This window comes from Onychostoma macrolepis, chromosome 15 (assembly GCF_012432095.1).
Source record: "Onychostoma macrolepis isolate SWU-2019 chromosome 15, ASM1243209v1, whole genome shotgun sequence".
In the NCBI taxonomy this organism is placed as follows: Eukaryota; Metazoa; Chordata; class Actinopteri; order Cypriniformes; family Cyprinidae; genus Onychostoma; species Onychostoma macrolepis.
In genome coordinates this window covers 6,599,579-6,624,775 of record NC_081169.1, presented here as the reverse complement: position 1 = coordinate 6,624,775, position 25,197 = coordinate 6,599,579, and the positions used below count along the sequence as shown (strand labels likewise).

Sequence of the window (25,197 nt, the reverse complement as noted above, 5' to 3'; positions counted from 1 at the left end):
GGCGGGACTAAACGGAAAAGTTTTGGCGGCCGATTTGAAACTGCGTCATCACTTGTGCGCACACACACACATAAACAAATCTGTTTTTATACAGTCTATGAAACAAATACATATGCCTCTGAATAAATTTTGTTGAATAAAAGTTTGGATGTTATTAACTGTTTTATTGAGTTGAAATAAAGCATTTTCAGTTATGCTGTGTAAATATTTTCTGGTATTTGTTAAAATGCACAAATCTTTATTTGAATAGGCAACATTATACTACTGCTTAGAATATTCCATAATTTATTTTGCATTCCTTTGAATATAGTATAAATGATTTCAAGTAAATAGGCAAGGGTACACTGTAAAACCTCACTATTCATTTATTAATGCAGTGATTTATAATAAAGAATGCCCATAGATACTGCTGCAATACTATACTTTTTGGCATGAAACTTTAAACAAATCAAATGTTTCCTGAAGCATCAAAATAAAATTTTGTTGAAATAATTGGACAGTACACAGTGACTGACTGTTGATTTGTGGGTATACGTTTTTTTTCCTATTTTTACAGGAAAAATCTGTAAATATTATATAACATTTTATGTAAAATTACACATTACTCTGTAAAAATACATAAAATGTCCTTTTAAAAGCGGAAAATTGTTGTAATACCAAAATACAAGCAATTATCTGTAAATATAATGGTAGAATTTTAAAATACAGCAAATATTTGTAAAATAACAGGTATATATTGTATAATGAAAAAACTGAAAAATTCTGTAAAAAAATACAGACCATTACCTGTAAAATTACATTTATTTTTAACAGTGCTGTTAACTTTATTTGAATGTTTGACTGATATAAAACGACACTGAGTTGTTAGAAAAGAAGTGTATACTGACATAACTACGAGATGACTTAAGGAGACGATGAATCGTTCAACTGAACTGTGGGAATGAATCAATTCGCAGAAATGAATCGGCTTCGCGTCACTAACAGAGCTCACAAAAAGGGGTTTGTAACATCACAACGCGGAAGAAGCATATACTTCACAAAAAGTGTGGAAATGCGAGTCTTTTTAGTCGACGATTTAGAGCGCTGTCACGTATGACCGTTTTTGGATATGGACCCCCAACCTCCATGTTTGTAGTCTGAGGTGTATGCCGGGTATTGTAGTTCGCTGACCTGAAAGGCCGCAACGTTTGAATGAGGTATTAGTTACACGTGTTCAATTTAACATCTTTGTACAAACAATAACAAAAAGAATTGTTAAAACATATTTAGACTAAACAAATATATAAGAAGAATACGATACACTTATGGTGAAACAGACTTCACGTGTATATGTTGAAATGGAGCACCCGTTGTTGTGTTATTTCATGAAATAGCATTAGTTCTCGTAATAATATGTTGAACATCTGATAAGTCGGTCGATCACACATCCAGAGTTTTATCTTACCGCGGTGCTATAATACATTTTCTGCAATGGTTGTACTTGTTGTTAGAATGCTTCAAATCGGGTCCAGACTTGTTTTATGAGCGTACCCTTGTTTGTCAAACTAGTGTTAAGTGATATTGTTCACATTTTTAGAGTTAAACAGGTTAATGAGCTCTTTCAGCATCTATGAAAGGCTGCAATAAAGTTTGTTTTCTATTATTTCCGTTGACGTATATTTTTATATTTTAAATAATGAAAGAAAGAAAAATAAATGTACAGAGAAAGCTGTGTGCGTGCGTGAGAGAGTTTGAATGAAAATGTTTTAGTTAAAGATGTGATTAACTACAAGCATCCTAACTTAGAAACACAACACTATATGGTTTCCCCCAAAACCAATTGTTCAACACATTTAAAAGTTTGTGTTTTGAAGAGAAAGTCAGATATGGTATATAAATTATTATTATTTTTTTTTTAAATTTAAATTATTGGTTAATATGATAGAATCATGCTAAATTTATTAGGTTATGTATTTATACTGTCTTATGTACTCACTGGTTACTGTATATTCAAGAGAAATGCATAACCTCAGTTGTTTTAATCAATCTAAAGTTTTTAGTCTGTCATTATAATATCTTAAAAGAAAAGTCTTTCATACATTCTATTTCATCTGCCCCCGGGGCTCTGTTACACAAAAAGCTGAGTGTGGTTGTGAATCCTATATGAAAGCTAAAAATGACCTTTTAAACTATTTTTAACAGTAATATCGAACTTTACACATAACATGCATCTTAACACATCTGTTTCATTAAGATATTAATGTATGACCACACATATTTATTTTTTTCATTTCAAATTTGCACTTATCATAACTGTACATACATAATTGTCTATATTACATATTGCGTTTTTGCTATTTTGTACATTGCCTATTTGTATATTTGTATATTATTCTTTTATTATCTGTGTCCTGTCCTGTTGCTGTCTTTCTGTTGCACTGTGGAGCTTCTGTCACTATAACAAATTCCTTGTATGTGTAAGCATACCTGGCCGATAAAGCTCATTCTGATACTGATGTCATCACAAACCGTAACACACATCAGTTTGGGTGATAAGATGGAGTTATCAAATATTTGATTGTTGCTTATATCTATTATTTGATCAAATCGTAGTGAAATAAAACTATAAACAGCCAGTTGTTTTTATTTTAATAAAATAAAACATTATAGTGTGAAAAAATAAATGTTGCATTTAAACAGCATGGTTAATAATACTGTTTTTAAAGTGAGAAAGAAAGTCTAATCTGTTGTAAAGACGAGACATATGTTGCACCTTGTTTAAGACACTCTTTTGTTGTAAACAACCTTACAACAGCTAATTTTAGTCTATTTTAGATCTAATTCATAAAGAAAAAATCTCTGTAAGCGCATTGCATTCATCAGAGGATCATTTGACAACTGATCCTCATCATGGTTTTAGGTGTGAAAGATCTAAAATCTACAAAACTGAACTTATTTGTTAAAACAAGTTACATCATTGTTTAATCATACTGCTTTCCATCATCTTGTAGAGATACCCTGTGTGATGCTAAAAGTTTTTATTTGTAAAATTGTAAAAGTTGAAATGTTTAACATTAATTGTTTTAGTGTGTGTGTGTGTGTGTGTGTGTGTGTGTGTGTGTGTGTGTGTTTGTTTTTCATGTGAGTGTTTGTGCTTTATTAAACTATTTTTAGCAGTAATATTGAACTTTGCACATATTTTACACATACTTAACATCTTAACACATCTGTATCGGTAAGATATTTGTTACAAACCGCCAGACACATCAGGCAGGGTTGATAAGATGGACTTATTGAATATTTGCATGTTTCTTATAACAGTTATTTGATCAAATCTTAGTCAAATAAACCTATATAGACCAGTTGTTTTTATTTTAATAAAATAAAACATTATACTGTGAAATAATGCTGCATTTAAACCCCATGGTTAATAATAGCATTTTTAAAGTGAGAAAGAAAGTCTAATCTGTTGTAAAGATTCTGTGAGACATTTGTAGCACCTTGTTTAGGAATTACTTTTGTTGCAAACAACCTTATGACAACTAATTTTTAGTCTGATTTAGCTCTAATTCATAAAGAAAATCTCTGTAACTGCCTTGCATTCATCAGAGGTTCATTTGACTGCTTCAAATCCTTGCTTTAGAGCATCATGATTTTAGGTTTGAAAGATCTAAAAACTTATTTGTTAAAACAAAAGTTATATCATTGTTTAATCATCATCTTGTAGAGATGCCCTGTGTGATTCTAGAAGTTTTTATTTGTAAAAGGTTTGTATGAGACATCATAAAAGTTTAAATGTTTAAATGTAGGGGATTGTTTATGTGTATGTTTATGTTTGAGTATTTTCTTCCTAAACTATACCTAACTTTTAACTTAACCAGCTATGTGTCATATAAAAGCTTCAAAAGGGCACACATCCTTTGACCGGACAGTGAACTTTAAGTCTAAACTTTTGACAATGTTCATACATTGTATGAATGTATGAACAGGTGCATGTCATAAAATTGTTAACATGTATGTCCTTTGATCAATGAACAGCAACGCCAAAGTTTACGATGCCAGATCCCCTCAAAAACTCGTTAGATTGTAAATGAGTTGCATCTCCAGAAACATCTTTAGATGTTTTACAACAACCCTCTTGATCTGATATGATCGCGTCAGTAATCGTACGCCCCAGACACACAGCGCCATTCTCATTTCATTGCCCTGCGTGAGAATGTTTACATTTCGTGCTATAATGTAAAAAGTTTAGGCGTCTAATCACGGCTGAAAATCCAACGACCTCCAAAACATTTGCTTTCATTCCGGTTTCCGCTCACATATGCGTTTTAACTGATATAGGGCCTACCTCCTCCGCAAGTTTTAAGATTGACAAAAATCAAAGAGTAAATAAAGGTATTATACCGCTAAAATAAAATAAAACAAGACAAACAACATTTTCCTGCGGCTTAGAGGTTAATGTTTAGAAAAAAACTTAACCTAATTTTTAAAGTGAAAAAGTCTGGGTTATATAGCAGGTCAGAAGTCTTAAGCTTGACAAAAATCTGAGTAAATAAAGGTATTATACTACTAAAATAAATAAAACAAGGCAAACAACATTTTTCCTATGGATTAGAGCTGTTTGTTTAAAAGGTTAAAACTAGACTAACCTAATTTTAAAGTGAAAAGCTTTAGGATGGATGCTGAATTGTTTCATTAATTGAAATGCTAAAGACTTATTAAAAATAACGTTCGTTCTAATGTTAAAACATTACTTTGTGTAATTCTTTTGAATTGCGTCAGTCTCTCCTTATGGTGTTAGGGACGGTGATGTAGGTGTGGTCTGACCTCAGCGCTCATAAGCGCATTCTGAGTTTTGACAGCAGCGCACGAGGATCAGCACAAGATGCTCGGTTCCTTTTCTTTTGTTTAACTTTTCTAACTTGCGACAAAACGCTAGCTTTTAAATTGTAATGTTACAAGATTTGGCAAGTAGCTTATGCTGTTGTTTTAACGGTTTGATATTTATTTTATACCACGGTAAGTCGGTCAGCTCTGTTTTATTTAAATGTTAGACTATACAAGGTTTTGACAAGTATCTTACTTAACGTACACTTCTGATGCTTTTTTGTTTTAGAAGATGGTAAGATAAGTCAACTCTATATTATTTAACTTGTAATGTTACGCTATTGTTTTAACTAACATGTCAGATGCCTTGTTTGTTTTAGATGAACGAACACATTCACCTCTGCTTCTTTTTATTTAACTCGCAACAAACTCTAACTAGTTTTTAAATTGTTTTAACAACAATACCACGTCTTGACTTGTAGGGAAAAACAGTCATTGCTCATTTTACCAGAGGTGTAAAAAGTACTCAAAAATTTTACTCAAGTGAAAGTACAAATACTGAGTGAAAGTTTTACTCAATTAAAAGTACAAGTATCTGGCCAAAAACATACTTGAGTAAAATTAAAAAAGTACAACTTTAAATTGTACTCAAGTATTAAAAAAGTAGAAGTACGTTCTTTTCTGACAGACATTCAGAAGTTTGGTTAAAGGGAGAAAACGAAACAAAATGCAATGGTACAGGTCAAACACGTATATCTAGTGCAACAACAACAATTAAAATGCAGCACAGCGGAACACCGGGAAAAAAAATACAGGGAAAGGGATTAAAAGGAAACTCTATCCTTTCCACCCTCATGCCATCCCATGTGACTTTCATTTATCAGATGAACACAAACTAAGGGTTTTAGGGGAAAAAGTCACGTGTATGGGACATCCAAAAATGACACTTCAAAAACTACACAAAGTGAATATGACAGTATGCAACCCCTGTTAATGAATCAGTGTCTTCTTAAGTGAAATGAGAGGCATATGTAAGAAGGATACAAACAGGCCTACTAATATTTTAAGCTTGACTGTCGTGTTCACTTTGTGTGGTTTCTGAAGTGCTTCTGTTTTGCATTATCTGGACTAAAAATCTTTGCTTGTGTTCATCTGAAGAAAGAAAGTCATAAACATCTGGGATGACATGAGGGTCGGTAAATGATGAGAGAATTATAATTTTTGGGTGAACTATCCCTTTGAAGAGCAAGATGTGATGCAGAGGCTAGAAACATATTCCACACAAAATACTAGAATGTGTTGAATTAATGAGGAGAGTCATAGAATTAAAACATACAACATTAACGTTTTGAAAGGCCACTTTTTTGTGTGTTGTCTATTCAACGTCACTGTCTGACAGGATAATTAATCTTTTAATTATTTATTTGGGGCTTTTAGAGTTTTTTTTTTTCTCAGCAAATATTGATAAATAATTATTTGTTACTAATTAGATTAATTAATGAGCAAATCATGTAATTATTAAGATTTAAAAAAAAAAAAAACATTGACAGTCCTGATTCCTACTCAATGTGTCATATAATGATATATTATAAATACAACTTATCCACTACCTGGTGAGAACATCACTAAACATGAATTACAATTAATTTAACAAACAATGCTTTTGGAGATTTTTAATTAATTAAGAAAATATTTCCACAAAAATATTAATGGTATTTAAATTCTCATCACTGATTTTATTTGCACTCAATCTTGTGCATTCAGCTAATATATTACACAGCTAATGGCTCTATCAAAACAGAACAAATAACGAATAAAATTTTTTTGGAAAAATGCAACTTTGCTACCTCAGTATGCTTCCTCGGATTTGATGGTGAACTTTTGAAGCCAGACATTTACCTGATGAAAGTCATAAATGAAGTAGAAATATGTGTGCTTGATGCATGAAACAATGATCATTGGTTCTCACATCAGGCACGCACGTTTGAGCTTCCGTTTACCATATTTAATGTGCATAAGATAAAATAAAATGTAATGTACTTTTCAAGATGAAATAAAATTGTAAGGAGTAAAAAGTACTGTTTTTTCTTCAGAAATGTAATCAAGTAAAAGTACAAGTAGTCAGTTTAAATTGTACTTGAATAAAGTACAAATCCCCCAAAATAATACTTAAGTAAAGTAATCAAGTAAAATTACTCAAGTATTTTACACCTCTGCATTTTACGTATATGTTTGATGTTTTTTCTTGATATGTGTGTGTGAAAAACTCTAATAAAAACGTCCCTTTGTCCCGTTTAACACAGTTTCACAATTTAAAGTTTAAAGCACATAACAGTTTTTAATGGCCCACACCAGTGCTTAATTTGTAAATTTAGAGGTCCCGGAACAAAGCTGGGTGACGGATCCGACATGTGACTAGAGGAAGGAGAGGTAACGGAGCATTCAGCCGATCACATTGGTGGGCCAGTTTAAGTGATTTGGAAATAGGAAAATAATGTAAAATTAAGACAAGATTAAACACTCAATTTTAGAATACATCCCTCCCAAAAACCTTACAGGTGAATGATGTGATTGGTTGCTGACCAGGTGGGCAGACTGATTGTTTGTTTTTATTAGGGGAAAATAGTATATAGTATCAAAAACATAAAAACAGCCAGAAAATATTTCAACAGAAAACAACATGTAAAAATACATCTACTTTGAATGAAAGTAGACATTCCAAAGTACTTGTTATAATTGTACCTATTTTAAAGGGCATATTTTAAAGTGCCTATGCATAGTTCTTAACTCACAGTTTTGATTGTTATTCAGCCATCTTTTATTTCCAATCTTTTTTATTGGCATTTTATCATGACAGCATGAAATACACTTACATCAAATGGATCAAGATACAACAAAATGTCCTTATCGTATCAAACCCCAAACCTTAACCATCCCTACCCAGGGAGGAGAAACAAAACAAAAGACCTAACAGGGAAAGAAAAAAAAAAAAACACGGATGTATAATATTTTCTCATAATTAGCATTCTGAGATGTACTAAGAAAGGCATTTCTTAAGTATTATCTGAATCTATATCTGTATCAGAGAGACAAAGCAAGCCTTTAATGAAATTCAAGAAGGGATCCCAAGTGCTACTGAAGGTTTTAAGGGAACCTTGAAGCATAAACCTTAATTTCTCCAATTTAATGTAAAAAAATATGTCTTGTATCCATCTATTGTGAGTAGGGGAAGTGACGCACCTCCATTTAAGGAGAATGTTCCTTCTAGCTAATAGAGTAGTAAAAGCAACCACTTGAGCAGTAGAATTAGAATAAGTGGTGTATGGTAGAACACCAAAGACAGCTGTCAATGGATTGGGACTCAGTTCAACATTAAGTGCTTTTCCCAGTGTGTCAAACACGTTGGACCAAAAGGTTATTAATCGAGGGCATGACCAGAACATGTGTACATGATCTGCTGGCGCTTGTTGACAACGGTTGCAAGCATCATTCTTGTCTGGAAAAAATTTAGATAATTGTGCATTTGTCAGGTGAGCTCTGTAAAGTACCTTGCATTGTATCAAACCATGCCTGGCGCAGATTGATGACGAGTGCACCCGATATAGGATGCATGACCACTGTTCATCTGAAATAGGAATAGAGAGGTCTTGTTCCCAAATTTCTTTGAAACGCTCTGAAAGATCAGGTATCAAAGTATTAATTAAGTTAAAAATGACTGAGATAAGATGTTTATCACTGGGTTTAAGATCAAAAAAATTGTCGAGTGCATATTCTGGGGGACGATTTGGGAAGTGATGGAACAGTTTCTGCACAAAATGTCTCGTCTGAAAAAAACGAAATAGGTGACTATTGGGTAGGTTAAACCTGGCAGATAGGGAAGAAAAGGATGTAAACACATTCTCCTCATACAGGTCCTTAACTGAGTGTATACCATTACATGCCCATATACGGTATGCAGAGTCCAAACAAGATGGTGAGAAAGCATGGTTTTTCAAGATAGGCATATGTATAGACGCTCTGTGTAATCCAAAACATTTTCTAAACTGAATCCAAATTCTGAGTAAGTTTGAAACAACTGGATTGGAAGTAATTTTGCTGATTACTAACGGAAGCTGAGAAGTGATAACAGAACGTAAATCATATTTAGTTGAAGAAGTTTCGGCATGAACCCAGGGTGGGTAATCTTTGGGTAAGTGGGGGTTATTCCAGTATAAAATCTTATTAATATTACTTGCCCAGAAATAGTGCTGAAAATTTGGAAGAGACAGGCCACCTTTTGACTTAGGAAGTTGAAGAATAGATTTCTTAATTCGTGGTGGTTTATTTCCCCAAAGGAATGGCCGTATCATGCTATCTACATTTTTAAAGAAAGATCTGGTGATGAAAATTGGAATGTGCTGAAAAAAATAAAGTAGTTTAGGCAAAGTGACCATTTTAATCAGGCTAACACGTCCAGCTAGGGACAAAGGGAGTGTGGACCACCTTGCCATGTCCTCCTTAATTCGATCGACAAGAGGTAAAAAATTATGGCTAAATAATTGACCATATAGATTAGTAAAGAATATCCCTAAATATTTGAAGCCCACCGTGGATAATTTGAAGGGAAATTGGGAGAACGAGAGTTCTCTAGCTGCAGGGTTTACAGGGGGGTTACAGGGTTCGCTTTTTTGCAGATTAATTTTATAGCCCGACAGGTGGCCAAACTTGTCCAAAATCTCAAGAATAGAAGGAATAGAGTAAGAAGGGTTGGAGACAAAAAGTATTAAATCGTCAGCGTAAAGAGAGAGTTTATGAGTTAACCCAAAACGGGGGATACCTTCAAAAGACTCCAAAGTACAAAGCCATATTGCCAGAGGTTCTATGGCTAAATTAAAGAGAAGAGGAGAAAGGGGGCAGCCTTGTCGTGTCCCTCGATGTAAAGGAAAAAAAGAAGACTGCATGCCATTTGTATGAACCGAGGCAACAGGCGAGGTGTAAAGGAGCCGTATCCAAGAGATAAAATTAGACCTCAGGCCGAATTTTTCTAAAACACAGAACAAATAATCCCACTCAACTCTATCAAAGGCTTTCTCAGCATCTAAGGATATAATGACTTCCGGAGATGCAGAGAAAGGGGAGTATAAAATATTAAGAAGCCTCCTTGTATTAAAAAAAGAATGTCTCCCTGGACAAAAACCTGTTTGATCTAGCGATATTAGAGATGGTAGGACCTTCTGAAGACGAAGGCTCAGAACTTTTGATAAAATTTTAAAGTCAACATTTAACAGGGAAATTGGTCGATAACTTCCACATAACGTGGGGTCCTTTTCTTTTTTAAGGATGAGGGAAATGGAGGCCTCATTAAGAGTTGGTGGGAGACGGCCAGCTTTAAAGGAGTCATTATACAATACTGCTAATATAGGGGTTAGAGAAGAACTAAACGCTCTATAGAATTCTAACGTAAAGCCGTCTGGGCCCGGGGATTTATTTGATTGCATGGATCCAATTGCTTCCAATATTTCTAATTCAGTAATGGGGGCTCCCAAGTCTTCAGTCAGACTTGCCTCAAGTATGGGAAAATCCAATGTATTGAAAATTTTAAAATTTGCCTGAGAGTTAGACGAGTTCCCAGAAGAATATAAGTCAGTATAAAAATTGGCAAAGGCAGCATTGATACCCACCTGATCAGATATCAGCTCCCCTAATGGAGATCTGATACATGGGATCCATCTGGAAGCACTAGAAGCACGTGTTTGATGTGCTAGAAGTTTCCCAGCTTTATCACCATGCTCAAAGAATTGTCGTCTACTCTGAAGAAGCTGTCTAGCAGTCACCGTTGTCATTAGTAAATCATGTTCTGAAAGTAACTGTATACGTTTCGTATATAAAGAGGAAGAGGGGGAAGATGCATAGATTGCATCTAGTTTCTGTAACTCGTCAGCTAAACTAACTAATTTAGAGGCACTCAGTTTTTTTGAGTATGAAATATGAGATATTGTTTGGCCTCGAATGAAAGCTTTAAAGGCCTCCCACAATATACTTAAACCGATTTCAGGAGTTTGATTAAGTTCAAAGTATAAATCAATTTGAGACTTTGTAAAATCTGTAAATGAATCATTTGACAGTTTATAGGAAGGAAATCTCCAAGGTCTAAACATGTAATTTCCTAAAGAAAGATTTATATCGACCGACACCGGAGCATGGTCAGAGATAACCAAAGGGTGATATGTACAACATATAATATCCTGTAGTAATTTATTGTCTAGCAAGAAAAAATCAATTCTAGAAAAAGTATGATGGACATGGGAAAAATAGGAAAAAGCTTCTGAGTGAAAGACTACAGTATGATGTATATGATGCGTCTCCGCTGTTGGTTGTAATACTGGTGAAGTAAATCCACACTTTGCTGAAGAAGCGTTAGTAAACTCTCTCCGACACTGTTGTGTTTGTTTGTTCGCGCTTGCCTTTAAAATTCGACACGTACTGCACATGTCTACATACCTAACACGTACTATGCACGCGAATGACGTCACCGTTTTCAAAGATTCCCATTTTGGTGTTTACACAGAAACGATAACGGCTGTGTTTTCAAAAACTTCCACTTTGAAACCCATTTTCAAATTTTTGCATTTTCAGTCCCCAAAACACTGTTGTCGTGTAAACGAACAACGCATAAAAAGTTTCCCATTTTTGGCTGAAAACATTGTCGTGTAAACGGCCCCTAAGACTATTTTGAGGCTGTTTTGTGAAACTTCCCTGGCTCACTCCCTCCCTGCACCTGGGAACACAGTAAGCACTGCTGGTCATTAACATATAGTATGAAAGGTCTGACAGCCATCAGTCCTCACATCCAGCAGTGTTTCAGCTGTATATGTCCATGAAACTTCACGGATTCCTGTATATGTCTGTGTACACGGGAAGTACATGGGTATTTCTGGAAATGTACTTGTCTGTGTAACATGGCTCAGGTAATTTCCACATACATCCAGCAAACCTGAAATTACACGGCAGTTTACCATGGCCAGATATTACCGGATTTGACTCTTCATGCAGTGTAACTCATGCATTATGTCAGTGGCAGGCATAAGCTGGGTCTCTTGGTCTAGAAGTGGTGACTGATATTACGTGGGGCCGGACACTGAATGAATAATGAATAAGTCCTAGTTCAAAATATTATAGATACTAGTAGCTAAAGTACTAGTCAGATTAAAATAGATAATAGTACATTTTTAAGGATTAAAAGTTAAACTGGCTTGCCATATTAGGACCACTGTTACTTTATTGAAAGTAAGGCCTTTAATGCAAAGCGCACTGTACATTAACCTCACTTCTATGTCAGAAACACAAATTCTAAACTTGCAAGTCATCATACAATAATACTATACTCTGAAAAGACAATATGTGGAGGTTCTACTTTGAGAAATTACACTAATATTATCACAAACCCCAGATACCAAGAGAACAGGTGAGAACCATTGAATCAGTGTTAAAAAATTGTTGATTTGTCAATGTTAATGCCATTGAATTAATGTCACTTTTGCACCCGCAATTAATGCTGAAAAGATTTTGAAATTTCAACACCACCATTATTTTGATCGGTGTTTGCTTTAGTTGGGCTCTTGACACTTGCTTTTCATTAAGTTAATTATCTTTCAAGTGCTTACAATAATGTTTCAATATAAACACTTATGCATTAATAAAGAAAGAGATGTATTAAAGTTAAGTTAGAGTAGATTACTTTTTATAAAGGGTGTCAAGCTGTAATAAAGTTAAGAAATAACACTAAAAATGTTGAAGTTGATCTTTCATTACTGATGTAAATGTTCTGTTTCACAAATGCAAAGATACTGTGGCAAAATATACAGAAAGATTTAGACAACACCCATCATACAAACCTCAACAATGGAGGCAATCAAACTAATTCAGATAAATAGATCAACTGCAATGCATGCTGGATGTTGATACCAAGCATGCATTTCAGCATAACATTTTGTTTTGTTGATTGTCACCATTGTCGAGTTTCATACACTGATTCTTTATGTATAATTGATTCAGCAATTTAATGATTTTTTTTTTTTTCTGTTCATTCATGGAAGTATGATACCACAGCCATACCACTATTTTAATCTCACATTGTGGTATCATACATAAAAAACACAAAACACTTCTGAGCAATTATTTAAATAACCTCACAATGATTACAGTCAACATCACCTGATCCCAATGGATCTTAGTTTCATTGCCTCAACAAATGTATTTTAGCACATTGTTACAAGCAACAATGAAAGCCTAACATTAAAATATAAAGAGTCAAGAGCCCAACTAAAGCAAACACTAAATTTTTTGTACATTAATTGCAGGTGCAAAAGTGATTTTGATTCAATGCAATCAACACTGACAAATTAACTATTTTTAATATTGATTCAATGGTTGCTTGCTATTAGGGACCTATTACCTCCAATAATTACAGCCTCACAAATGCAAACAAAGATACTCGACCCCTACGAGGGGTTGCTAAATATTTACAAGGGGTTGCCAATCTCACTCTAATTTGAAGTTTACAAATAGAGTTAATGGTTACAGCTTGATGATTGAAAGTTTTTGTGAAGGCCAGTGATATTTTCAATATGCCATAAATATGGAAATTGGTCTATAATATCAGTTGCTTTTTGGCACAGAAGAAATTACGTATTAATGTATTTCCGTTTATTTATTTTTCTAGCTTTGTTTTTCTAAACTTTTTTTGTTTCTCTCTCTCTCTCTTACAGTTAGCCACAGTAGAACATCTCCTCGCACTGGACCCAACACTTGCTAATTGTCATGATAGTGATGGTTACACTCCTCTACACCGTGCTGCTTACAGTGGCCATTATGCCGTGGTTTCTGCTCTTTTGAATGCTGGAGCGAATCTTCATGCAAGAACTACTGATGGTTGGATGCCGCTACATAGCGCCTGTCGCTGGGGTCATGCCACTGTAGCTTCGTGCCTTTTGAATTGGGGGGCAGAGGTCAATGCCTTGACAGCGGGGCGACTCACACCCCTACAACTGGCTGCTGGAAATACTGCAGCTGGGCAGACGATTGAGTTATTGTTGTCACAGCGCACCCTACAGGCAGGACTGAAAAACAGTGCAGGAGAGACTGCTTATGATATTGCACATCGCACAAGTGAACATCACAGGCTGTTTGAGATGGCAGAGCCTTGTAATAAAATATACTGACACATATGTGAGCACAGGGTGAAATTCTGACATCAAGATTATAAATGTGTCTTATTATTAATAAATGTAGGTGTGAAATTACTTTGCTTTTCTATGAATAGTAGAGGAAATTGACATAAAAAAAAAAACAAGAACTGGTCATCAGCATGCAGGAAATAAGCAGATGTTCACAACAATGTCATTAAAAGTTATAAGCATGTCTTTGCGTGCATGTCAAAGCATGAAGAGGGTGCATTTTCTGTGCAGGATGTGCTTAAAATCTAGGGGTGGGAGACAAAATTGATTCACCTATCGCAATTCTTTTTAAAACGATTTGAAAATCGATTTATATTTAATTATTTTACTTTTCCTAAGAGGTGTTGGGGAGAAGTTAGCACTTTAATTCCAACAGAGGGCAAAATATACAGTATAGGTGTGTTCAACTTAGAGCAGCACCGTGCAGACGATCAGAGTATGACATCAAATTACCGCGAGAGTGATTCGAAAGCATGCGTAGCCGTCTGTTCTCTGTAGCTCTCGCGATGCTTTGATGTCATACAATGATCATTCTGCGTGCGCAGTGCCGCTGCATTAGATGACGTCATATACGTTTCAAGCCGGCGTGAGAAAGCAAAACCATGACGGAGGCAGAGGATCAAACCCTTCCAGAATTCTTTCTGCATCTTCACATTTTGAATCTAGTCGACTTTAATGCTCTGCCATGACTCTTTAAGTTTGACGTCGACTAGTCGCTGGTCCTATAGAGGGCGCAAGAGTATAAGAAATCTCTGAAGGACTTCCACATTTAAGCTCCGTTTCCAAACAGTTAAAATGACAAATAAATGCATACTCTGAAAGCGCTCCACAAGACGTGTGATTATATTACTGGATGCTCGAATTGAACGGGAGAATGCACGTTTTAAACAGCTTATAGTACAGGTCAGTTAATCGCCATTCTAATCTAATGCGCTGCTGCTCTGTAACGCACACACATAGGCTACAGACAGTAGCACAGTTCACACACGCAATCGCTCTCACTAATGCATTCATACGAATCTTTACTGTGCTACTTTATCTGTATCTGATTTAGAAAGAGCAGAAATCTGTGAGAAATATAACGACCCAAAGACAAAAGAACTTATAAAAATGAGCTGTTATAGGAGCAATAACCATGTGGGCAGCACTGTGTCATATGCCATAGCTGTGCACAAGGTGTTTGAGTCTCAGCTCCAGACTTATTTGTTCATTAATGACGTCATCAGCGACTAGTCGACTTCGACTCGACTTTCATCACATAAAAGTCGACTTTAAAAAATCAGAAGTCGTTCAACCCCTACTATGTATGTGTATGCTCCTGAAATAAAAGTTCAGAAAGATGTGATGCAATGTTTTTATCAATATGACTCATCATGTAGTCTCTTTTAAGGGTACCCAGATAGCAACATATTTTCGGCCCATATCTGGCACATGTGGAATGATGATCTGGCCCACATGTGGCGTGGAATGATGGCATTTGGGCGGACCGCTCCTGTTTGCAAGATCTGACCAGACTGACTTTCTGTCAGACATCTACAGAAGTTCTTGTTGAGAATTAACAGTTTAAATCTAATGTTTGTTTCACGTGAAGTCACCATAATGGTAATTAGTGTTATTAGTTCATTAATTTAGCCCATTAGTTGGGCTCTTAACTCTTATTACAATTAGCCAGTGGGGGAGGTAACGAATTACAGCTACTCACGTTACTGTAATTAAGTAGTTTTTTTGGGGTTCTTGTACTTTTTTGAGTATATTTTTAAAGTTGTACTTGTACTTAAGTAAAAATTAAGCAAAATAACCTACTTCGTTACTTTTAAATCATAGTACGTTACTGAGTACACCACGCCCACAATTTGAATTGATATTCAAACCTTTGACGGCACTTCAGTAGCCAATAAAGATATTAAATTGTAAATGGACCAATAAAAGCCCTGATATCTGAACCGGGAAATTTCAGCCATTGCAGCAGGTTTTGAAAAGCTGATCGGACAGTGAGGGAGCTCAGCGTAATTTATGGACTCAAAGTTTGGAGAAACAAACTACATGGTAGTGTTATCATAAATATCTATATTTTGACACCAATACTGAAATATCTGACACGGTTCCATTACTCATTTTCCACAGTATCTACCGTACAGTATATACACAGATACAAGCTGCGTCTTGTTCTTTCCTCTCCGACAGTGAGTTTGACACGCATCCGTCTCCTGTCAATTGCAGATTCACGCAGGATTGCAGTAACACGAGAACACAGTCATGTAATTGCAGAAAACTGGATGTGAGCTCTCAAATAGGCCTAACTTAAACAAACGAACTGCCTGTCCTCTCACTCCGATATTGCTTGTACGCTTGTGCGCAGACTGTGTGCAATTGCAATCTCTCTGTGCTTTTAAAGTAGAAATTATTTCTCTTTGTTCTTGGATTGACCTTTGTCAAAAGATATCGACCATTCAGAATAGATCCAAGCTTGACCGATGAAAATCCTTCTGAAATTGTATTGGCTGTAAGTGAAATGCACCAGAAAGTCTTTCAACAATCAAAGATGTAACTTTAATTTCTTTACAATATAAGTTTATGCTAGAAATGTTTTGGAATGGGATATTTGTCTGATTTACAGGTGCTGGTCATATAATTAGAATATCATCAAAAAGTTGATTTATTTCACTAATTCCATTCAAAAAGTGAAACTTGTATATTATATTCATTCATTACACACAGACTGATATATTTCAAATGTTTATTTCTTTTAATTTTGATGATTAGAGCTTACAGCTCATGAAAGTCAAAAATCAGTATCTCAAAATATTAGAATATTTACATTTGAGTTTGAATAAATGACCATCCCTACAGTATAAATTCTGGGTATCTCTTGTTCTTTGAAACCACAATAACGGGGAAGACTGCTGACTTGGCAATGATCCAGAAGACGAACATTGACACCCTCCACAAAGAGGGTAAGTCACAGAGGGTCATTACTGAAAGGTGTGGCTGTTTACTGAGTGCTGTATCAAAGCATATTAAATGCAAAGTTGACTGGAAGGAAGAATTTGGGTAGGAAAAGGTGCACAAGCAACGGGAATACAGTCAAGCAAAGCCGATTCAAACACTTGGGAGAGCTTCACAAGGAGACAACTGAAGCTGGAGTCAGTGCATCAAGAGTCACCACGCTCAGACATCTTCAAGAAAAGGGCTACCAAGCCACTTCTGAACCAGAGACAACGTCAGAAGCATCTTAACTGGGCTGTGGAGAAAAATAACTGGACTGTTGCTCAGTGGTCCAAAGTCCTCTTTTCAGATGAAAGTAAATTTTACATTTCATTTGGAAATCAAGGTCCCAGAGTCTGAAGGAAGAGTGGAGAGGCACAGAATCCATGTTGCTTGAAGTCCAGTGTGAAGTTTCCACAGTCAGTGATGATTTGGGCTGCCATGTCATCTGCTGGTGTTGGTCCACTGTGTTTTCTGATGTCCACAGTCAACGCAGCCATCTACCAGGAAATTTTAAAGCACTTCATGCTTCCTTCTGCTGACAAGCTTTATGGAGATGCTGATTTCATTTTCCAGCAGGACTTGGCACCTGCCCACACTGCCAAAGGTACCAAAAGCTGGTTCAATGACCATAGTGTTACTGTGCTTGATTGGCCAGCAAACTCGCTGACCTGAACCCCATAGAGAATCTATGGGGTATTGTCAAGAGGAAGATGAGAGACACCAGACCCAACAATGCAGATGAGCTGAAGGCCACTATCAGAGCAACCTGGGCTCTCATAACACCTGAGCAGTGCCACAGACTGATCGACTCCATGCCACGCCGCATTGCTGCAGTAATTCAGGCAAAAGGAGCCCCAACTAAGTATTGAGTGCTGTACATGCTCATACTTTTCATTTTCATACTTTTCAGTTGGCCAAGATTTCTAAAAATCCTTTCTTTGTATTGGTCTTAAGTAATATTCTCATATTTTGAGATACTGATTTTTGACTTTCATGAGCTGTAAGCCCTAATCATCAAAATTAAAAGAAATAAACATTTGAAATATATCAGTCTGTGTGTAATGAATGAATATAATATACAAGTTTCACTTTTTGAATGTAATTAGTGAAATAAATCAACTTTTTGATGATATTCTAATTATATGACCAGCACCTGTACATGTCTAACTGCACTACATTGTACAGACATTACAGGTCAAAGCCATCTGATGTTCCATTTATCTAAATAAATAACATATATTTCACTGCTTATAAAAATTCTGTGTTGTCATATTTTTAATACCTCAACTGAATTGAGGTCATTTGTTTTATGATTTTATTATTACTGTGTAATTGTCATTTTTTGCAAATTCAATTCAGTTTGAAATCAAGCTTCCTTGTGTTGTAAGCTTTTGCAACAAAGTTACCCTATTTTAAAGACACAAATGCACAGAATGAGCAAATGTTTAAGATTGAGATTTTTGTAATGGTAATTGATCAATATTTATATGTATGTAAAAAAAAAAAAAAAAAGTTGTCTTATTTTAAAATCTGTTTATCATATAAAGTGAATGTATCTTCTTGGAAGACTTGGATTAAACCAATTTCAAAGCTTTAAATAATGATTGCCTTGAAAAAAATGGATGGACAAAAAAAATTAAATATTACAATATCTATATGGAAGTATACAGTATGTGGTAGTTTTGCCAATGGTATTGAAAATGATTAGTCGTCATGAACAGTGGCGGCTGGTGGCAAATTTTCTAGGTGGGGCGCCACATCCAAAAATTTTAGCATACATCCACGAAATGATTTATCCCAGTATAACAAAAATAAAAAGATTAAGACATGAAACATTTTAAATAAAGCAAATTGTTTTACCAAATTCAAGATTGAGGATGATTCTCACAAAACTATTTTCTGCAAGTTTTTTTCAAGAAAAATTAATACATTTTGTTTTTAATTTTAATAATAATTCAAAATTGATGTATACAGTGCAACAGCAAAATCTGTGAGAAAAATAAATAAATGTTACATTTGTTTAGACCATTTTCTATACATACAGTGGGTACGGAAAGTATTCAGACCCGATTAAATTTTCCACTCTTTGTTATATTGCAGCCATTTGCTAAAATCATTTAATTTCATTTTATTTTCCTCATTAATGTACACACAGCACCCCATATTGACAGAAAAACACAGAATTGTTGACATTTTTGCAGATTTATTAAAAAAGAAAAACTGAAATATCACATGGTCCTAAGTATTCAGACCCTTTGCTCAGTATTTAGTAGAAGCACCCTTTTGATCTAATACAGCCCATGAGTCTTTTTGGGAAAGATGCAACAAGTTTTTCACACCTGGATTTGGGGATCCTCTGCCATTCCTCCTTGCAGATCCTCTCCAGTTCTGTCAGGTTGGATGGTAAACGTTGGTGGACAGCCATTTTTAGGTCTCTCCAGAGATGCTCAATTGACCTATCGGTAAGCCCCGCCCCCCTTAGTTACTGTTGCTCCCTCGGACAAACAAACGGAGTTACTCACTGTCTTACAATGACAGCTGCTGTGTGAAAACCTTGTCCCACAAAGTTTTTGCACAATTTTGGACACAGAAGGCCACCAAATGGGAATTACATATTCCATGGAGGGATTCATAAAATATTTTAAAATAAATACAGTGGGTAACTCGAAGTGAAGGTTTATAGATCACAATGTAAGCGGGAGAATTACGGTCGGTCATCACGATCTCGGATGACAACATGCAGGATCAACACTGATCATGTATCGCAGGGTATGACTAAATTAATGTACATTTAACCAGTTTAATATGGAGAGGCACTGAAATGTAGACCTTTGTTTATGTGTTTTTGACCTACACTGTACAAGACGCGAGAACAGTCCGCTATTTAGGTTGTATGTTAGCATGGACTCACTAACTTTAACGTTAGCTAGTTTTAGCCAGAGATACCTTGCTAAAGCACAAGATAACATTAACATTCTGCTTGAGCAGATGTAAACTGTAACTTAATGAGTGTATGACAACCAGAAAATGAACGTTTTTGTCTTGGGGTGAATACTTAGGGACATTTTGCTCTGTTTTGTTTAGATTCAGAAAATGTAATAAAATAAATTATATCGTCCTTCCTCTCAGGATACCTGGAATCAGTGTTACAAGTATCCCAGGCACATCGTTTTTCCATTTTTGATGCATAAACCCCATAAAACCGATGTAAGCTTTGGATCTTCCAATGTTTCTCTATGGCGCTCAAACCTAAAGATGTCCGAGTTCCGCTCCCCGTGCAGCTGATACTCGACTGCCATTGGCTAGTCTGCGTTCAAGGGGAGGGGCTTACCGATAGGTCAATTGGGTTTCAGTCAGGGCTCTGGCTGGGCCATTCAAGAACAGTCACGGAGTTGTTGTGAAGTCACTCCTTCGTTATTTTAGCTGTGTGCTTAGGGTCATTGTCTTGTTGGAAGGTAAACCTTCGGCCCAGTCTGAGGTACTGAGCACTCTGGAGAAGGTTTTCGTCCAGGATATCCCTGTACTTGGCTGCATTCATCTTTCCCTCAATTGCAACCAGTCGTCCTGTCCCTGCAGCTGAAAAACACCCCCACAGCATGATGCTGCCACCACCATGCTTCACTGTTGGGACTATATTGAACAGGTGATGAGCAGTGCCTGGTTTTCTCCACACATACCGCTTAGAATTAAGGCCAAAAAGTTCTATCTTGGTCTCATCAGACCAGAGAATCTTATTCAGGTGTTTTTTAGCAAACTCCATGTGGGCTTTCATGTGTCTTGCATTGAGGAGAGGCTTCCGTCTGGCCACTCTGCCATAAAGCCCCGACTGGTGGAGGGCTGCACTTTCTACAACTTTCTCCCATCTCCCGACTGCATCTCTGGAGCTCAGCCACAGTGATCTTTGCGTTCTTCTTTACCTCTCTCACCAAGGCTCTTCTCCCCCGATAGCTCAGTTTGTACAGGCCAGCTGTAGGAAGGGTTCTAGTCGTCCCAAACGTCTTCCATTTAAGGATTATGGAGGCCACTGTGCTCTTAGGAACCTTAAGTGCAGCAGAAATTTTTTTGTAACCTTGGCCAGATCTGTGCCTTGCCACAATTCTGTCTCTGAGCTCTTCAGGCAGTTCCTTTGACCTCATGATTCTCATTTGCTCTGACATGCACTGTGAGCTGTAAGGTCTTATATAGACAGGTGTGTGGCTTTCCTAATCAAGTCCAATCAGTATAATCAAACACAGCTGGACTCAAATGAAGATGTAGAACCATGTCAAGGATGATCAGAAGAAATGAGTTAAATATATGAGTGTCACAGCAAAGGGTCTGAATACTTAGGACCATGTGATATTTCAGTTTTTCTTTTTTAATAAATCTGCAAAAATATCAACAATTCTGTGTTTTTCTGTCAATATGGGGTGCTGTGTGTACATTAATAAAGAAAAAAATGAACTTAAATGATTTTAGCAAATGGCTGCAATATAACAAAGAGTGAAAAATTTAAGGGGGTCTGAATACTTTCCATACCCACTGTACAAGAATAACTACAAGTCAAGCTGCAGTACCAAGCAGGACCACATGGAAACGCCAACCAGACCACTATCCCAGTCACCTTAGTTATATAAATATACACGGATCTGTTTTCAGAATTAAGAGCAAAACACAAATTAAAAAAAAGTAAATAAAACCATTATGAATTTGTTGAGTGTGGTGATCTGAAGGCTGCTCAACATGACTGACCAGTGAACAGTTCCTCTGTCAGAGTGAATGTTGATGCCAATACACCACTGTACATAGCAAACTTATAGCTTAATAAAGTGTTGGGAATAAGTATGTAAAATTATTTATTTGAAAACAATGGTCATTTTCTGTAAATGTACGTCAGTGAGACAGTGACGGAAGCTTCCGGGTAAGCGGATTCTCCGCAGCTTTGGCGCCTCCGCTCTGTCGCTGTGACTCGTCAGGATTGTAGCACGTTCTCAGTGTTCTGCTGGTAGACGGCTGATTTCATGCAAGAGGTAAGCTGTCCAAGAAGCGCTCACCCAAGCGGAAAAATGTGCTGTTGCTGCCAGATCTCGATTTACCGAAAATTACATTGTGTTTGATGCAAAACTAACCCAACGAAATCATATGAAAAAAAAACAAAAAAAAAACATCATAACTGTATATTTTCATGCTTTCTCAAGCAAAGCAAATTTTGAAAGTCCACTATAATATATCTGGTCATAGACAATGTTGATGGCGTTATTGTCAACATGCCTAAGTAGTAAATAAATAAAAAAAGTTTATAAAAATGTATATAAAATTTGAAATAATAACAAACATCAGGAAAAAATAGGAAACAATACCTTTGTTTTCCGTATACTTGTGTCGCTTACAGTTAAAGTCCTTCTGTGATTTTATTGTTGTTTGCAACGTTACTTGGCAATATTTTAAAGATATTATTATTTTATTATTTATTTTATTTTATTTATTTATTTATTTTTGCTATTTTGAATGGTCTATTATTGTCATCCAGGTGGGAGTTTTAACTCATATTCACTGGGAATAAAAAATGAATGGGAAAAAAATGAATAAATAAAAAAAAGATTAATTCACTTGATGCAGAGATGTAGACCGGGGCATCTCCCCACGCTCTGAATATTATGTATCATAACGTAACTACGTGTAAATGTTATTTGGCGGTTTTTACTTGGAAAATCAGCTGTTTTCTAGCATTCGAGTTAACTATGGATAAATCTGAAACGATAGAAGAAGGATTGGAGATGAATTTCATTTACAAATAGCCTAAGGTAGGAATGTGCATACTTTTAAATCGACACCTGCCACTGTGTTTTCTTCTGGGGTGTCTTAATCTTAGCACTCAGCATACCCTGTTAAAAAACTCACCGCTCGCCACTGATTTATAGACATTCTAAACTCTATTGGTGTTAAACAACACGTGTCAGGACCTACTCATTGTCAAAATCATACTCTAGATTTAATACTGTCACATGGAATTGATGTCAGTTGCATTGAAATTTTGCAGCAAGTCAAGTCAAGTCACCTTTATTTATATAGCGCTTTTACAATACAGATTGTGTCAAAGCACTTAACAGTATCAAATTGGAGGATAGAGTGTCAGTAATGTATAATAAGATTAAACACTCAATTTTCAGTTAAAGGCATTTCATTATTGAATTCAGAGATGTCATTGTCTAGCTCAGTTTAGTTTAAATAGTATCTGTGCAATCAAATCGGCGATAATCGCTAGAAATTAAGTGTCCCCAACTGAGCAAGCCAGAGGCGACAGCGGCAAGGAACCAAAACTCCCTCTGTGACAGAATGGAGAAAAAAAAACCTTGGGAGAAACCAGGCTCAGTCGGGGGGCCAGTTCTCCTCTGACCAGACGAAACCCGCAGTTCAAAAGTTTATATTTCTATTTTAATTTTGTTGCAATTTCTAACAATAGTAGTATTATGTAGTTAGGTATTTTATTATATTTTAGTTATTTTGTTATTTTGGTTGATATATCTGGGGATATATCTCTGGGGGTCACCTGGTCTCCGCCGACGATCAGGGCCGCAGACATCACCTCCCGGCGCCGACCCACCATCTGATCGGACACGGACCGAGAAACAGACTAGGAAAGAAACAGACAAACATTAGCGCAGATGCCATTCAACTTACGATGTAACGAGTACATCGTGTGTTATGGGGAGTGTTCCCGGTTCCGGTTGATCTAATTAATGCAGCCTAACAATCCTTTAACGGATTTGAATAATAGAAGCGTATTAATGTGTTATGTGTAAGCCAGGCTAAAGAGATGGGTCTTTAATCTAGATTTAAACTGACAGAGTGTGTCTGCCTCCCGAACAGTGTTAGGTAGACTGTTCCAGAGTTTGGGTGCTAAATAGGAAAAGGATCTGCCGCCCGCAGTCGATTTTGATATTCTAGGTATTATCAAACGGCCAGAGTTTTGAGAACACAGCGGACGTGGAGGACTATAATGCGATAAGAGCTCGCTCAAGTACTGAGGAGCTAAACCATTCAGGGCTTTATAAGTAATTAACAAGATTTTAAAATCTATAGCAGAGCAATGATATCTCAGATCATTATCTAGTCTCCTGTATATTCCATACAGATATGGTAGAACCATCACTTCTACCACAAAAGACTGCTTTATAAATACACTTCCTGACTTATCTCAGTTCCTCAGCATATCCAACAGCTCAGAACAACTTGATGATGTAACGGAAACTATGGACTCTCTCTCTTCTAGCACTTTAGATACGGTTGCTCCTTTACTCTTAAGGAAGATTAAGGATAAGAGTCCAACACCGTGGTATAATGAGCACACTTGCGCCCTAAAGAGAGCAGCCCGGAAAATGGAGCGCAGCTGGAGGAAAACAAAACTAGAGGTATTTCGTTTAGCTTGGCGGGAAAGTACCCTATCCTACAGAAAAGCATTAAAAACTGCTAGATCTGACTGTTTTCTTCTAGAAGAGACGAAAAGTAAACATAACCCTCGGTATTTATTCAATACAGTGACTAAATTAACGAAAAATAAAGCATCAACAGGTGTTGGCATTTCCCAAGAGCATAGCAGTGATGACTTTATGAGCTACTTTACTTCCAAGATCGATACTATCAGAGATAAAATTGTAACCATGCAGCCGTCACACTGTAAAAAATTGCTGTAAAATTTACAGTAACTTACTGGCAATTTTGGTTGCCAGTAAGACTGTAAATTTACAAGAGTACTGTAAATCAATAATTACAATTGTACTGTAAAAATACAGCAAACTCTTGCATGCTGTAAAATTGTTGTGATGGTGTGTAAACATTTGGTAAACTTATTTCATTTGATTCTACTAAGAAGGAACATTTCTTAATATAAAACTGCAAACACTTAATTTATAACAGTAAAGTTACTAAAAACATGACTTTAACTCAAATCGTTGCAGTTTATCATCAGCTATAGCACACACGCATGTGATAAAGCACTTAACAAAGAGATCATCACTGTATCAGCAACTCTACAGTTACTGTCTTTAAATAAAGCAGCAGAACATCAGTGTTCGTGGCTCATCATTGACTGAAGCACAGGCTCTACCCTCCACCACAATTGTGATCCACACAACTAAATTAAACTAACAGATCTCTCTTGTGCAAAATAATACAGTTCAGTTAAATATTTACTCTCCTTATAGATAAC

General features: G+C 36.1%; 1 protein-coding gene across 6 annotated transcripts in view; it reads left to right on the top strand.

Moving 5' to 3' along the window:
* The window catches only part of ankrd49 (ankyrin repeat domain 49), a 28,964-nt gene extending 13,598 nt beyond the window's left edge, over window positions 1-15,366 (top strand). For all 6 annotated transcript variants that reach the window (XM_058799768.1, XM_058799765.1, XM_058799766.1 and 3 more), the window contains exon 3: window positions 13,554-15,366. In XM_058799768.1, coding sequence (XP_058655751.1) covers window positions 13,554-14,006 — 453 coding nt within the window. In that variant the 3' untranslated portion in view covers window positions 14,007-15,366. The remainder of the gene's footprint in view (window positions 1-13,553) is intronic.
* The last annotated feature ends 9,831 nt before the right edge of the window (window positions 15,367-25,197 follow it).